Below are 14,542 nucleotides of genomic sequence, written 5' to 3' on the forward strand. Positions count from 1 at the left end.
GCCCACTCACAGGGGCCCTGTGCTCTCATGGGGGAACAGATGGCAAACAAAATCTTTGGCTCCCTGCAGAATTCAGTGCACTCCCATTAAACATTTCTGGGACCCAGCCCCCTACTCTTCTCAAAAGCAACCCCAAGCTATGCATTAAAAAGCAGTTAGGAGTTCCCATTGTGGTGGAGAGGAAATGAATCCAACTAGTATCCATGAGGATGAGGGCTCAATCCCTGGCCTCACTCAGTGGGTTAAGGATCTGGCATTGCCATGAGCTGTGGTGTAGGCTGGCAGCTGCAGCTCTGATTTGACCCCTAGCCTTAGAATTTCCATTTGCTGCAGATGCAGCCATAAATAAACAAACAAACAAACAAACCAGCTTATGTCAGGAGCCTGGGATGTGGCTACGACCATGCCTGGGATCACTTCCTATGATAAGGAAATAATACAACTCCAAAGTAATCTCAGAGAAATGTCTGGAAGGAAAAAACAAAAGCACATTGATGGTGACCCTGGAAATGGGCTGCTGGTCATGAGTGGTTCTTTGCCCCCTGGTGTAAATTGCTGCTTCTTCACCCTTTTTCCTGCTGCAAGACCCCTGAGAACTCAGGGAGGAGGCAGGAAACACCAAGGGAAAGAAGCATGGTGTATTTCGGGTGCCTGATTAATATTTGATTAAGGGAGAGAGGAAGGAATGCTGGGCCCACTGACTCAGGTGGCAGGAGCTGGATAAAGAAGGAAAACGTGCTGTTTCAGCTCTCTGGCCTGGGCTAGAAGAGGAGAGGTGGAGACAGAGGCTGAGGGAGAGAAGGAGGAGGACCACGCGTGATGAAGGTCATGAAAGAAGCTTTTGGATGCAGATAAAGGGCCAATAGTAAGAACCTTCCTTACAGTGCTTTTCCTCCCAGCGCTCAGTGTCTCTCCCCTCCCTGGTGCCCTCCAACTTGTAATTTTATATATATAGATATATGGATATATATATATCATTTTTATATATTTGTTATATTTATTTAAAATTTTTATATAATAGTAATTTATATATTTTTATATAAATTCGATATGTTTACTTTTTGTATCTCCCCCCCAACTAGACAATGCCTGGCATGGTTGAAACTCAAAAATACTTATGGAAAGAAAGAGCAAATAACAAGTAGGGCTGGAAAAGTCAGTTCAGGAGGTAAAACAGCAAACTCATTACTCCCTTCTCCTCTCCTTTGGGCCAAATCACTAAGCATCCTTATTTATTTAATACTTACTATTTGCCAAGAGTTTTACTAAGTGTTCTGTGTGATTTATCTCATTAGTCCTATGAACAAACCCATGAGACAGTGTGTTCAGAAGTCCCCAGAACACAGAACGCAGCAAGGCTCTTAGACTCACAGTTACGGTTTATTACAGTGAAAGGATACAGGTTAAAGTCAGAAATGGTCAGGGACCAAAATTCCACTGTATCTGCAGGGTTTGGATAACATGGGCTTGCTGAGTTCACCACACAAATAAATGCTAGTATTAGCCCCGATTTGTGGGTGATCCAAAGCAAGAATCTGGAAGACTAAGTATGACTGAGCCAAAGTTACAAAAACCAGAATGCAAACCAATACTCTCTGCAGAGACTCTGTGCTCTACTGCACACTGGCACCATCACTGAACAAGTAACGTTCTCTAGGAAGAAAAGAAACTCACATAGTACTACATACCATAAGCCTGGCCTCAAATTTGGATGCCCAGATGCAGGTGTTTCCATTTAAGAAGATCACAGTACCCTGAACCTCCTGGTGATCTCAAGCCCCCAAGTGGCAGGTGGTCCAGGATTTGTCAAAGCCAGACAGATCTGACCCTGTTCAGTGGATGCCAGGGGGGTTCTCCCTGCTCATTAGAGAAATGTGCACAAGGGCCAGCCAGCACGTTCTAACATATGCTCCCTTGCCCCCAGTAACTGCTCCTAAAGGACTGTCACCATGAGGGAGAGAGGCAAGATGGCTCAGTTGGCTGAGCAGAGACCAGAATTTAGGAACCAGGACAGTTAGTAGACCCTTTGTCTCACCAGGAGATCACAGGGAAAGTCTCATTTATCTCATCCAGCCTCCCCAAGACCTGATCTGCTAATCCTGCAAAGTGGTCCAGAGGCAGATATAAAGTCACATTAGTGGAGTAAAGCTTCTGAGGAACCTGTCAGAGGAGAAACTTGTGACTTGGCTCAATGCAGTGCTTCCTGAGCTTATTTGAGTAGGGAACCCTTTTTGAGGATGTGTAGCATCAAACCGTTAAAGTTCAGGGCAATTTGGAAAATATGACCCAAATTCTCCTTTTTAATTTCCCAGCTTATGCCAATAGCTCTGCTTTCAAATAATTCATATCAGTCATAGTTCATATTTATTAATATTATATGCATTCTTTTTCCCCAAAATGGCAATTCTTGAATGTTTCTTGATTGATTCACAAATTCCTTCATTCACTGAGCATTTATTAAACACCTGCTTGTATCCAGGTCTCAGAGATAGAGCTACAGAGGTGTTTCAGACACAAATCCTAAATTCTCTAGCCATGAATTCATAGCTTGGTGGATGATAACCTGAGCCAAAGGCCAGGCTATTCTCTCTTGGCTCTATGCTCCTGTGATCAACCATCTCATAGCAGCTCAGGGAGGTAAGCAGTGTGCTCAGCATGTTGGTTTTGGCCCTATCTGATGCTGGAATAGAGGACCAGGCCAACCTCTTTATAAACAAGTGGGAAATGTCATTCATGCAGAGGGAAGAGCTCACTACACAGGAGCAGGCTGAACACTCACCCCGGCACAGCCTTTTCCCCTATCTGCATGACTGAGGGGATTCTGCTCCACCTGGGTCCTTTTCTCTTACCCTGTTATTAGCCCACCTGCCTCCTTCTTTATTTTACAATTGGAAATAAGCTCAGAACTCATTGGCAGTGAGATCTCCTGCTGTTTCTGAATTTGGCTATTTGGATATCTTGCTGTTATGCAGTTTTGTTGTTTCTGGGTTTTTAATATGTATTAATCAGGACGTTTTCAGTTTTAGGGGTCAGAAAATAACTCCAAGCAGTTTAGGGAATAAAGAACACATTGAGAATATGATCTCATTTAACAGTGTATCCTTTTGGCACAGCTAGATGCAGGCATTCAAATTTTATTGCCAAGGTTCTGTCTATTTATCTTAGTGATCTCATGATATCACTAGTTCTGCTGTCTTCTGCAGCTTCATTCAGGAAAGTGGGCCTACTGGCTGGGAAATAGGACTGCTGGTAATCCAAGGCTTACCACCTCAAGGCTTATGGTCCAAAAGAAACACTCTCTTATTGTGTCCACATATCAAACATCAAAGAAATTGTAACTGGCACTATTTGGGGCACATGCCTGCTCTGTACCAGGCACTCTGCCAGGAGGATTTAGGCACTCTGTTACTGAGCCAGATGTGGGTCCACTCACCCACACACAGTAAAGCCAATCTACTGACCTCAGGTTGTGGTGAAGGAAAGTGCAGCATTTATCCCAAGGTGAAGCAAGGAGAATGGGCAGCTGATGCTCAAAAGACTCAGACTTCCTTGTGGACTTCAGGGAAAGGTTTTTAAAGGCAAGGTGAGGGGGAAGGCTACAGGGTGCCTGATCAGCTCATGAACATTTTTCTGACTGGTTGTTGGAGATGAGCCAGCTGGAATTTTGGAGTTAACATTAGCAACATTTCTGGGACTTACTTATATGTGGTCAGCATGCAGTTAACTTTTTCACCTGGTGCAGGTTTTAGTATCTGTAAAACAACTCAAGGATATGGCTCAGAATATTATCTTTTTTTGGTCTTTTTTTTTCTGGCTTTTAAGGCCCACACTCACGGAATATAGAGGTTCCCAGGCTAGGGGTCCAATTGAAGCTACAGTTGCTGGCCTACCCCACAGCCACAGCAACATCAAAACCAAGCTGAGTCTGCAACCTACACCACAACTCACGGCAACGCTAGATCCTTAACCCACTGAGCGAGGCCAGGGATCTAACCCGCATCCTCATGGATCCTAGTCAAGTCTGCTACCCACTGAGCCACGATGGGAACTCCTCAGAATATTAACTATGTAATAGATACTGTAGCCATTGGCGAGGAACTAAAGGTCATAGACTTTGTATTATGACTAAATTATTATTTTATCTTGTTTGGTTTTGTTTCTGCATTTTCTCATGTTTTTCTTTTAAAGTTGTTTTAATTACTCAACGAATTTATTACATTTATAGTTTTGCAATGATCATCACAATCCAATTTTATAGGATTTCAATCCCACACGCCCAGCGCATTCCCCCACACACACAAACTGTCTCCTTTGACAGTGAGTCAGTGTCCTTTCTGCAAAGAAGTTCATTGTGTCCTTTTTTTAGATACCACATGTCGGTGATAGCATTTGATGTTAATGTCTCATTGACTGACTTCACTTAGCATGATAACTTCTAGGTCCATTCATGTTGCTAAAAATGCCATTATTTTGTTCCTTTTAATTGCTGAGTAATATTCCATTGTGCATATGTACCACATCTTCTTGATCCACTACTCTGTCGATGGACATTTATGTTGTTTCCTTGTCTTGGCTATTGCAAATAGTGCTGCAATGGACATTGGAGTACATGTGTCTTTTTGAGTCATGGTTTTCTCTGGATAGATGCCCAGGAGTGGGATTGCTGGATCAAATGGTAGTTCTAGTTTTAGTTTTCTGAGGCATCTCCATACTGTTTTCCACAGTGGTTGCACCAGTTTACATTCCCACCAACAGGATAATAGGGTTCCTTTTTCTCCACACCCTCTCTAGCACTTATTGTTTGTAGACATTCTGATGATGGCCGTTCTGGCTGGTGTAAGGTGGTACCTCGGAGTGGTTTTGATTTGCATTTCTCTAATGATGAATGATGTTGAACATCTTTTCATGTGTTTTTTGGCCACCTGTATGTCTTCTTGGGAGAATTGTCTGTTTAGATCTTCTGCCCACTTTTTGATGGGGATGTTTGTTTTTTTGGTATTGAGCAGTAGGAGGTGTTTATAGATTTTGGAGATTAATCCCTTGTCAGTCAATTCATTTGCAGATATTTTCTTCCATTCCATGGGTTGTCTTTCGTTTTGTTTAGGGTTTCCTTTGCTGTGCAGAAACTTTTCAGTTTGATTAGGTCCCATTTGTTTAGTTTTGTTTTTACTGTCATTACTCTTAAGAGGTGGCTCTGAGAAGATGTTGCTATCATTTATGTCAGAGAGTGGCCTATGTTTTCCTCTAGAGTGTTATAGTATCTGGTCTTATGTCTAGGTCTTTAATCCATTTTGAGTTTCTCTTTGTGTATGGTGTTTAGGGAGTGTTCTAATTTCATTCTTTTTTGCATGTGGCTGTCCAGTTTTCCCAGCACCACTTGTTGAACAGGCTGTCTTTTCTCTATTGTATATTCCTGCCTCCTTTGTCATAGATGAGTTGGCTGTAGGTGCGTGGTTTAATTCTGGGCTTTCTATCCTGTTCCACTGATTTATGTGTCTGTCTTTGTGCCATTACCATATGGTTTTGATTACTGCTGCTTTGTACTATAGTCTGAAGTCTGGGAGCCTGATTCCTCCAGCTCCATTTTTCTTTTTCAGGATGTCTTTGGCTATTCTGGGTATTATGTGCTTCCAAACAAACTTTAAAATATATTGTTCTGCTTCTGTGAAAAATGTCCTTGGTAATTTGACAGGGATTGTACTGAATCTGTCGATTGCCTTGGGTAGTATACTCATTTTGATAATATTGACTCTTCCAGTCCAAGAGCATGGTATGTCTTTCCATCTCTTTGTATCATCTTTGATTTCTTTCATCAGTGTCTTATAGTTTTCAGAAGACAGGGCTTTTGTCTCTTTAGGTAGGCTTATTCCTAGGTATTTTATTCTTTTGGATGTGATGGTAAATGGGATTTCTTCCCTAATTCCTCTTTCTGATCTTTTGCTGTTAGAATATAGAAATGCAGTTGATTTCTGTGTATGAATTTTGTATCCTGCAACTTTGCCAAATTCATGGATGAGCTCTAACAGGTTTCTGGTAGAGTCTTTAGGATTCTCTACGTATAGTATCATGTCATCTCCAAATAGGGATAGTTTTACTTCTTCCTTTCCAATTTGGATTCCTTTCATCTCTTTTACTTCTCTGATTGCTGTGGCTAGGACTTCTGAAACTATGTTGAAGAGTAGTGGCGAGAGCAGACATCCTTGTCTTGCTCCTGATCTCAGCGGGAATTCTTTCAGCTTTTCACCATTGCAAATGATGTTAGCTCTGGGTTTGTCATATATGGCCTTTATTATGTTGAGATAGTTTCCCTCTATGCCCATTTTCTGAAGGGTTTTTATCAGAAATGGGTGTTGGATTTTGTCAAAGGCTTTTTCGGCGTCTATTGAGAGGATATTATGTTTTTTTATTCTTCAGTTTGTTAATGTGGTGTATCACACTGATGGATTTGTGGATACTGAAGAACACCTGCATCCCTGGGATAAATCCCACTTGATCATGATCTACAATCCTTTTAATGTATTGTTGGATTCGGTTTGATAGTATTTTGTTGAGGATTTTTGCATCTATGTTCATCAGTGAAACTGGCCTGTAGTTTTCTTTTTTTGTGTGGTATCTTTGTCTGGTTTTGGTAACAGGGTGATGGTGGCCTCATAGAATGAGTTTGGGAGTGTCCCTTCCTCTGCAATTTTTTGGAATAGTTTCAGAAGGGTAGGTGTTAGCTCTTCTCTAAATGTTTGACAGAATTTGCCTGTGAAGCCATCTGGTCCTGGACTTTTGCATGTTGGAAGTTTTTTAATCACAGTTTCAATTTCAATACTTGTGATTGGTCCATTCATCTTTTCTATTTCATCTTAGTTCAGTCTTGGAAGATTGTACTTTTCTAAGAATTCATGTTTTTTAAATTAAATTTGTTCTCTGGCACTCAGGGAAGGCTTAAGGGTCTAATGTTTTTCTGCAAAGAAGAGACAGGGAACATGGCAGGGAGGAGGTGTCTGTCCCCAGAAAGGCCCTCACAGGGTCCTGCTCAGTCATATAACTGGCCAGTCTGGGCCTCATACCAAGGTGTATGTGGTGTGATCAGAGGGGATGGCTCACCGTGAGAAGATGGTGAGCAAACAGGTGAATCCTCAGAGAAAGGATGCCTGCCATTTTACTACCAACACACACAACTAATACAACAGAATTGTCCTCCTAATGTGTCTGCATGCCCCTCTTCCTTTATTGCTGGGTTCTCTGCTTTATCCCCCATCAAAGGCATGGCCCTCATGGCTTTCGACCCCCACTGAATTGACAAATCAATGGAGAAATTACAAAAGCATAGCAGTATTAACCCTTTTGAATCTCAGAAAAAAAAAAGAAAGCTTTTTATGTGAACACACAAGCTTCCACTGGATTAGCTGGCTTTCTGAAAAACACCAGGAAAAAATTTTGTCATGACCTGGCTGTGAGACCTCCACACCCACTTTATCCCCCACTCCCCCTCCCGCCTGCACCTGTCAAGACAGAATCCAGGTGTGGGTGGTGAAAGCTGTTTCCAACAATACAAGGGGTGGGCTGATGTTGAATTTGAAGTCACTGTCCCGAGAGACCCACTGAGGACTGGATAGAATCAGCCATCTGAGTCTCTTCAGGTGCTGAACTTTTGTGTGAGGGCTCCAGAGTTCAATAATTCATGCTAATGCATCAAGCAGCAAGCAGACTACATTCACCCTCTGTTCAGATGCTGATTAGAAAGCATCAACCCAATTGAGTTTTATGATGGAAAAACATACTAGGTGACATGGGGGGGGTGATGAAAGAGAAGGAGGGCAGGAGAAGAATCAGGGCTTTGAGGTCAAATGAGCAGAAGTCAGTCTCGGGGCCACTGTCCATGGGCTGTGCAACCTTGCCTGGTGACACTAAACATCTCAGACCTTCTGCTTCTTCATCAATAAAATGGGAAAACACCATCTACTTCACAGGACTTTGACATGATATGAATGACGCAGTTCATAGAAAGTGCCGCCGTGCAGTAATATCAGACAAATTTCTATGGCTTATACCATGTGGAATGCTAATTTCCTTCCCCTCTTCAGACTCTCTCCTTCCCCACCTTCACACTCACTTCCTTTACAGTACAGAAGCCAGTGTTTCCTATAAGGATGAATGTAGAACTGAGAAGAAAAGGGGAAAATGAAGAGAAAATGATAAAAAGAATCTTCATGTTAAAAACAGAATTTACAAGTCACTTCCTCAATACTTATTCTCTACTGGGGTGAGATGGAGAAGAGAGAAGATTGTCAGGCAACTGGTACCATCTTGGGGTTTCCAAGTGCCTCTTCAAAGAGATTTAAGCATTTTGTGCAGTTTTAGTTTAATATATTTGTCCAGTAGTCATTAACATACATAAGGGAATGTCCCAGAAAAGAAAGGAGAGAAGCAGCTTAGCCATTTACAAAATCTACATCAGAATTCCATCACTCCCATTTTAGTTAGAGTAAGATATGACTTAGACGAGGGGCCTCAAACTGGACAGATGAGAGAGACTGATGGAAATGCAGCTTCCTGGAGTTCCCGTGGTGGCACAGTGGTTAACGAATCCGACTAGGAACCATGAGGTTGCGGGTTCGGTCCCTGGCCTTGCTCAGTGGGTTAATGATCTGGCGTTGCTGTGAGCTGCGGTGTAGGTTGCAGACGCAGCTCAGATCCCGCGTTGCTGTGGCTGTGGCATAGGCCAGTGGCTACAGCTCCAATTAGACCCCTAGCCTGGGAACCTCCATATGCCGCAGGAGCGGCCCAAGAAATGGCAAAAAGACAAAAAAAAAAAAAAAAGAAAAAGAAAATGCGGCTTCCTGAGCTGCCCTCTGAGAGATGCTGGTCAAATAGGTCAGGGATGGGGTCCAGGAATCCGCATTTTTAACATCTCCTGGCATTTCAATATAAGTAAATTACAGCCTTCATTTTGAGAAACACTGGTTGAGTGCTTAAGAGCTGGAGCTTAAAGATGGTCAGACTTGAGCTCAAATCCTAAAATCTATCACTTAATAGTTTTGTGAACCTAGGCAACTTTTTAACCTCTCTGATGGCCAGTCTTCTAATCACAAGTTGTTGTGAGAATTAAAATATATTGTGGTATGCTTAGCATAGTACCAGCGCATAGGAAGAAGCACTCAATAAATACTAGCTACCAATATTATCATTAGTAGGCAAAGTCAAAGGGGCTTCGATTCTCCTTTTTCCTTATTTTTCATTCTTCATTCTTTTTCTTTCTTTTTCTTTTATAAATCCAGAATAATAGGGTATTCGGTAAGATGGAAGTTTATTTAGCTTTCAGACAAAAGTCTGGAAGTAAAGTAGTCCAGGACTTGCTCGGCAGCTCTGCAACCCAGACTGCCTTTCCCCCTTTTTAGATGTAACCCTCAACCTTATTGTTCAAGACGGCAGCTAGAGCTCCGGCAATCACGTCTGCATTCCACACAGCAAAACGGAGGACAGAAAGAGAAAATCAATCTCTCTCAGTAAGGACACTTCCTAAAACTGACATATATCCCATTGGCCAGATGCAGTTGCCAAAGAGGCTGGTAAAACTGTCACCAATGTGTGACAGGGGCTCTTGTACCCAGAAAAAAAAAATGATTTATATCAAAATGTAAAATTTGGAGAAGGAAGAGGGGGAGGGACAGCTATTCTTCCCTGACACATCTAACCTGGGGAGTCTGATAGATTCAGATCATCCCCCAGAAATCCTCTGCCTTTATTCTGCTTCTGCCAGCTTATTTCTCAGATAAGGGAGCAGCTTCTCTCAAAGTAATTCCATGGTTTGTTGATCCTACTCAGTTGGCTTATTTTTTTCCTAAATTCCTCCCATATCTTTCACTTCTCATCCCTTGGCTCCATTTATTTTAACTATTCAATTTTAATAGATAACACCATTACTTTACTGCAGAAAAGTTAGAAAATATGCAAAGCACATAGGGAAACAATTTTTAACATTCAAAAATCTCACCACTTAGAAATAACCTCTCTTGACATGTTAGTGTATAGGCATCTAACATTTTCCAGGTTAAAAATATATATGTGTATATTTATAATGAAAGCCTGGTCTATACAACTTTTTACTTTCTTCTACTTGACAGCATACAGCGAGTAACTCTCAGTGTTATTTATTATAGATCAACATCGTCAATTTTAATGACTGCCAGGTTTTCCATTGTACAGGTGTATCATAATTTATTCAAACCATTCCATTTATTCACAATAGCGTGTCAAACCTCCTACCACATACATCCCAGCTCATTTTCCCACCAGTTTCCAAAGGATGGGCTGTGTTGCTGTGGTTTCCTAAGTCCTGGGGTTCTCCTTGCTGTATCCAGGGACCAGCAGAAAAGCACTGCTCTACTGCCCCATCAGCAATAGGGTGCTGTTTAGGTCTCGTTTCGACCCCTAAGCTGCTTGAGATTGCTTTTCAAATTAGTACCGCAGACGCAGAAGGTCCCTGAAGAACTGAATTCATGTCTCCTTGACATCCCCTTAGGCATATCATCCCCCAGAAGAAGGGACTCTGTCACCTTATGACTGAGGAAAGCACAAAACACAGTATCTTTGCAGGTGACACTGAAGGGCTTTCTATAAAACCTATGTTACTAGAACTTTCCATCTGCCAAACCGACTTCAAGTAAGACCAGTGTGAGGCCATTTCTCTCTGAAGAAACACTTTTCAATTAGGGAAAAAAAAAAACTCATTTGACTGAAATAATTACCTAGACAACTGATTTGACAAATGATGATTCTTTAGCTGATTTTTTAAAGTGATGCTTGATTTCTGTCTCTGTCTCAGTTGTGCCTCCTAAGGACACAAACGCTCGTGAGGTTTACACTTTCTAGACAAGGCTCAGGACAAACTATGCGGCATCGTTCTCACCTAACACTTTGTACTTTCAGTGGGTTTTCACCTCCATTTTCTCCCTGTCAACACTGAGGAGTAGGTAAAATATCAGTAGCCCGATGTTACAGATAATGATTATAAGAGATGTCATTTACTGAGCACATACTGTGTATCAAGGATACACAAAATGCATTAGGAATATTCTGTAGTCCTCACAACGAGCCTGATGAGCTAGATATCATATTAGTACCCATTTTATAAACGCATGTGGTCTAAGAGAGATGAAATAATTTGAGCGTGGTTGCACAAAAGGGAAGAGGTGGAGCCAGAATGCAGAATCAGTATTCAGGGCCCGGAAAGAATCATGGACTCACTCAAATTCACAGTTGGAGTCAAGTCCAAGATCCTTTTCCCTGCATAGTGATTAAGAACAGGGGCTCTAAGATCAGATTGTCTGAGTTCAAGTCTCCTATCTGCCATTTCTCCGCTGTGTCACCTTAGGTGAGTTACCCAGCCACTCTGCGCCTTGGTCATCGCATCTTAGAATTGAAGATAGTAAGAGAGCTGGTTAAATAAGATGATCACATCTCAACAGTTAACTAAGTTGACCCACATACAGCACTCAACACACAGGAAGTGTCTATAATTCGTTATTAATATGACCCCTTCCTTCCTCCCGCCTCTAAGCCAAGTACATGCTGGTCTGTGCCACTGCAGGTGCCTCGAGCGAAGGCCGTGTGCAACTACCGAGGGCAGAATCCCGGCGACCTGAGGTTCAATAAGGGAGACGTCATCCTTCTCCGGAGGCAGCTGGACGAGAACTGGTACCAGGGGGAGATCAACGGAGTCAGCGGGGTCTTCCCCGCCAGCTCTGTGGAGGTCATCAAGCAGCTGCCCCAGCCACCCCCTCTCTGCCGGGCCCTCTACAACTTCGACCTACGCGACAAGGACAAGAGCGAGAACCAGGACTGCCTGACCTTCCTCAAGGTGAGATTTGGGGCAGGCACCCAAGCCTCCAGTGACCACGTAAAGACTGGCCGGACCTGGAGTGTTTGTTGAGTATGTGCTAACGTTTAAAAATTAGAGTTTACATATAAATTATAAATGTGTGCATCTATATGGCATGTGTATGGACCGTTCAAATTATATGGAAGTGAAGTCACCGGAGAAATCGAATAGGAGTGTGATGGAAATCCTCAAACCTTTTCCACGGTGATGAGAAAAATAAGTATCCACACCCTCACGCATTCATCCCATAGGCATTTTGAGCTTCACTGGGGACACAGCAGGCACGAGTCACAGCACCTGCCCGCAGGCAGAGTAGTGGGAGAAACAGATACATGGACAGACGATTACACCCACAGGTGACAGCATCCTATGCAGAAGGACTGCTCCTGTCTTTCCAGTGGGTATCCAGAAGGGTTCCCTCACTGACCAAGGTCTGATTCCCTCATTCTGCATATTGACAACACTCTAGTTTGTTGTAAACATTGCATTCAAAATACACCAAACACTCTAGTTTGTTGTAAACATTGCATTCAAAATACACAATAACCAGATTACATCTTTACCCATAAATAATCACAAGTTATATTTTCCAAGCACATCAGTTACCCTGAAATGTTTTCCCCTCTCTTTTTTATGGGAGGATTCTTCACCATGTGCAAGTAATAAGTCTGCTGAAGTCTAGGCTGCAACCATCCCACGATATCCACGGGCGACTGGTTCCAGGACCCTCTGGATGCCGAGGATGCAGAACCCCAGGACACAGAGGGTCGACTCTGTCTCTGTATTCAGTGTTTATTATTCCCTGAACATTCAGATTCTCTCATAGAAACAAAAGCTGGGGTGATTTTCATTCTTTGCTACTTGCAATACAAGTGGCACTGCTACAAAAGCTCAGGAAAGGTCTCTTGTTAGGTAAAACATTTTTATTCCATCGCTACTGAAAACAAGATTTACTTCAGATTCCCTGGCTGTCCTCGGTATTTGGCAAGACTCACCTTTGTTATTGTCTCGGCAACTCAGAATGAGGCCCCTCCAGCTGAACGGCAGATTCTCTTTGTTTACTGATTTGGGCTGCACTCGAAGCTTGTGGATATTCCCAGGCCAGGGACTGAACCCGTGCCACAGCAGTGACCCAAGGCACTGCAGTGACAATGTCAGATCCTTAACCTGCTGCACCACAGGGGAAATGCCTGAACTGCAAATTTTACACTTTGACTACAGCTGGAGGAGGGCAGTTCAATCCCACGAGCATTTATTGAGTGTCTGCTCTGTGCCAGGCATTGGACACTGGGCTCTAAGGATGCAGCAGGAGGAGGACACAGGCAGGAAAAGCATTATCTGCCTTTCAGCTCCTCTCTGGGAATCTGCACGCTGAGACACTTACCCCACCTGCTTGTTAATCCACTGAATCCAGCCATGTGCCAGGCCAGCCACTGCGGACACAGTGATGAGTCACTGTCACTTTCCTCACGAAGCCAGCAGTCTAGGGGGTGGGACAGACACAAATAGGAAATTACGATAAAGGACCCAGAAGAGAGGATTTGATCCCTGGCGGGGGGCGGGGGGTTGGGGGGGTGCTGTAGAAGGCCGAGCCTGGACTAGGAGATCTCCAGGTCTTCCTAACCTCAGCATATCCAAAGAAAATTCAAGCTCTCCCATCTCCAAGCTGCCCTTTTCCTAATATTTTCTATCTCAGTCAGTTTTAGAGTTTTCTACACAGTTTATAGTTTTCTGCATGGTCAGTATCACACCGTCATTTATTCATTGATGCATGAATGGATTCAAGAAATATTAACTCCTTAAAAATTGTGAATCAAAGAGTTCCCATCGTGGCTCAGTGATAACAAACCCAACTATGATCCATGAGGACACAGGCTCGATCCCTGGTCTCACTCAGTGGGTTAAAGATCTAGCACTGCCATGAGCTGTGGTGTAGGTTGCAGACATAGCTCAGATCTGGCATTGATGTGGCTGTGGTGTAGGCCAGCAGCTGCAGCTCTGATTCGACCCCTAGCCTGGGAACCTCCATTCGCCACGAGTGCTGCCCTGAAAACCAAAAAAAAAAATTGTGACTCCTTATGTCATACACCTGAAACATACATTATGAGCTATATCTCAATAAAAAAAAATATAAAAGAGCACAAGGAACTCTACTCAGTATCTTGTAATAACCTGCAAGGGAAAATAATCCAAAAAAGAATATCTATATATGGAGATGAGTCATTGTGCTACACACCTGAAATTAACACTACAATGTATGTCCACATCAACTATACTTGCGTTAAAAATAAAGGTGTGTGTGTATACAGATGAGTGAGAGAAAGGAAGGAAGGAAAGAAGGAAGGCAGATTGATTGGGTGGCTACTAAAGGAGAGCTGTTGTATAAGGTGTTAGGGACACGCCAATGAGCAAAACAGATGCAGCCCTGCACACGCGGTGTTTGGGGTCTAAAGGGGTGGCGGGCATTAAGGAAACAATCACCTATCCAGGTGCAACTGCAGGCTGCTATAAGGTCAAGAAAGCCAAGAAAAGGTGTGGGTGCAGCAGTGGATTTCGATCTGGGTTCATCTCCATCACTGAGGGGCAGAGATCAGACGGATCAGAGCTGAGTCCTCAGGTGCAGAGGGCCAAACAGGTGTGGACATGGAACCGTGTCACCGATATGATACT

At 43.1% G+C, this 14,542-nt stretch overlaps 2 protein-coding genes across 8 annotated transcripts in view; one reads left to right on the forward strand and one right to left on the reverse strand.

The window, feature by feature from the left end:
• The window catches only part of GRXCR2 (glutaredoxin and cysteine rich domain containing 2), a 200,013-nt gene that overhangs the window by 123,884 nt on the left and 61,587 nt on the right, over positions 1–14,542 (reverse strand). Inside the window, exon 2 of the mRNA XM_003124061.7 lies at positions 13,257–13,355. The gene's annotated coding sequence lies outside the window, so the exon portion shown is untranslated. The remainder of the gene's footprint in view (positions 1–13,256; positions 13,356–14,542) is intronic.
• Positions 1–14,542, forward strand: part of SH3RF2 (SH3 domain containing ring finger 2) — a 122,102-nt gene that overhangs the window by 48,209 nt on the left and 59,351 nt on the right. For all 7 annotated transcript variants that reach the window (XR_014838979.1, XR_014838980.1, XR_014838981.1 and 4 more), the window contains exon 3: positions 11,582–11,851. Coding sequence is in view for 2 of the 7 variants with exons in the window: in XM_021084960.2 (XP_020940619.2) it covers positions 11,582–11,851 (270 nt within the window). In the remaining 5 variants the exon portion in view is untranslated. The remainder of the gene's footprint in view (positions 1–11,581; positions 11,852–14,542) is intronic.

Source organism: Sus scrofa, chromosome 2, assembly GCF_054392235.1.
Source record: "Sus scrofa isolate SSC_HxYL_T2T_F1_AM1 chromosome 2, Sscrofa_HxYL_maternal_Yorkshire_Landrace_v2.0, whole genome shotgun sequence".
NCBI classification, from domain to species: Eukaryota; Metazoa; Chordata; class Mammalia; order Artiodactyla; family Suidae; genus Sus; species Sus scrofa.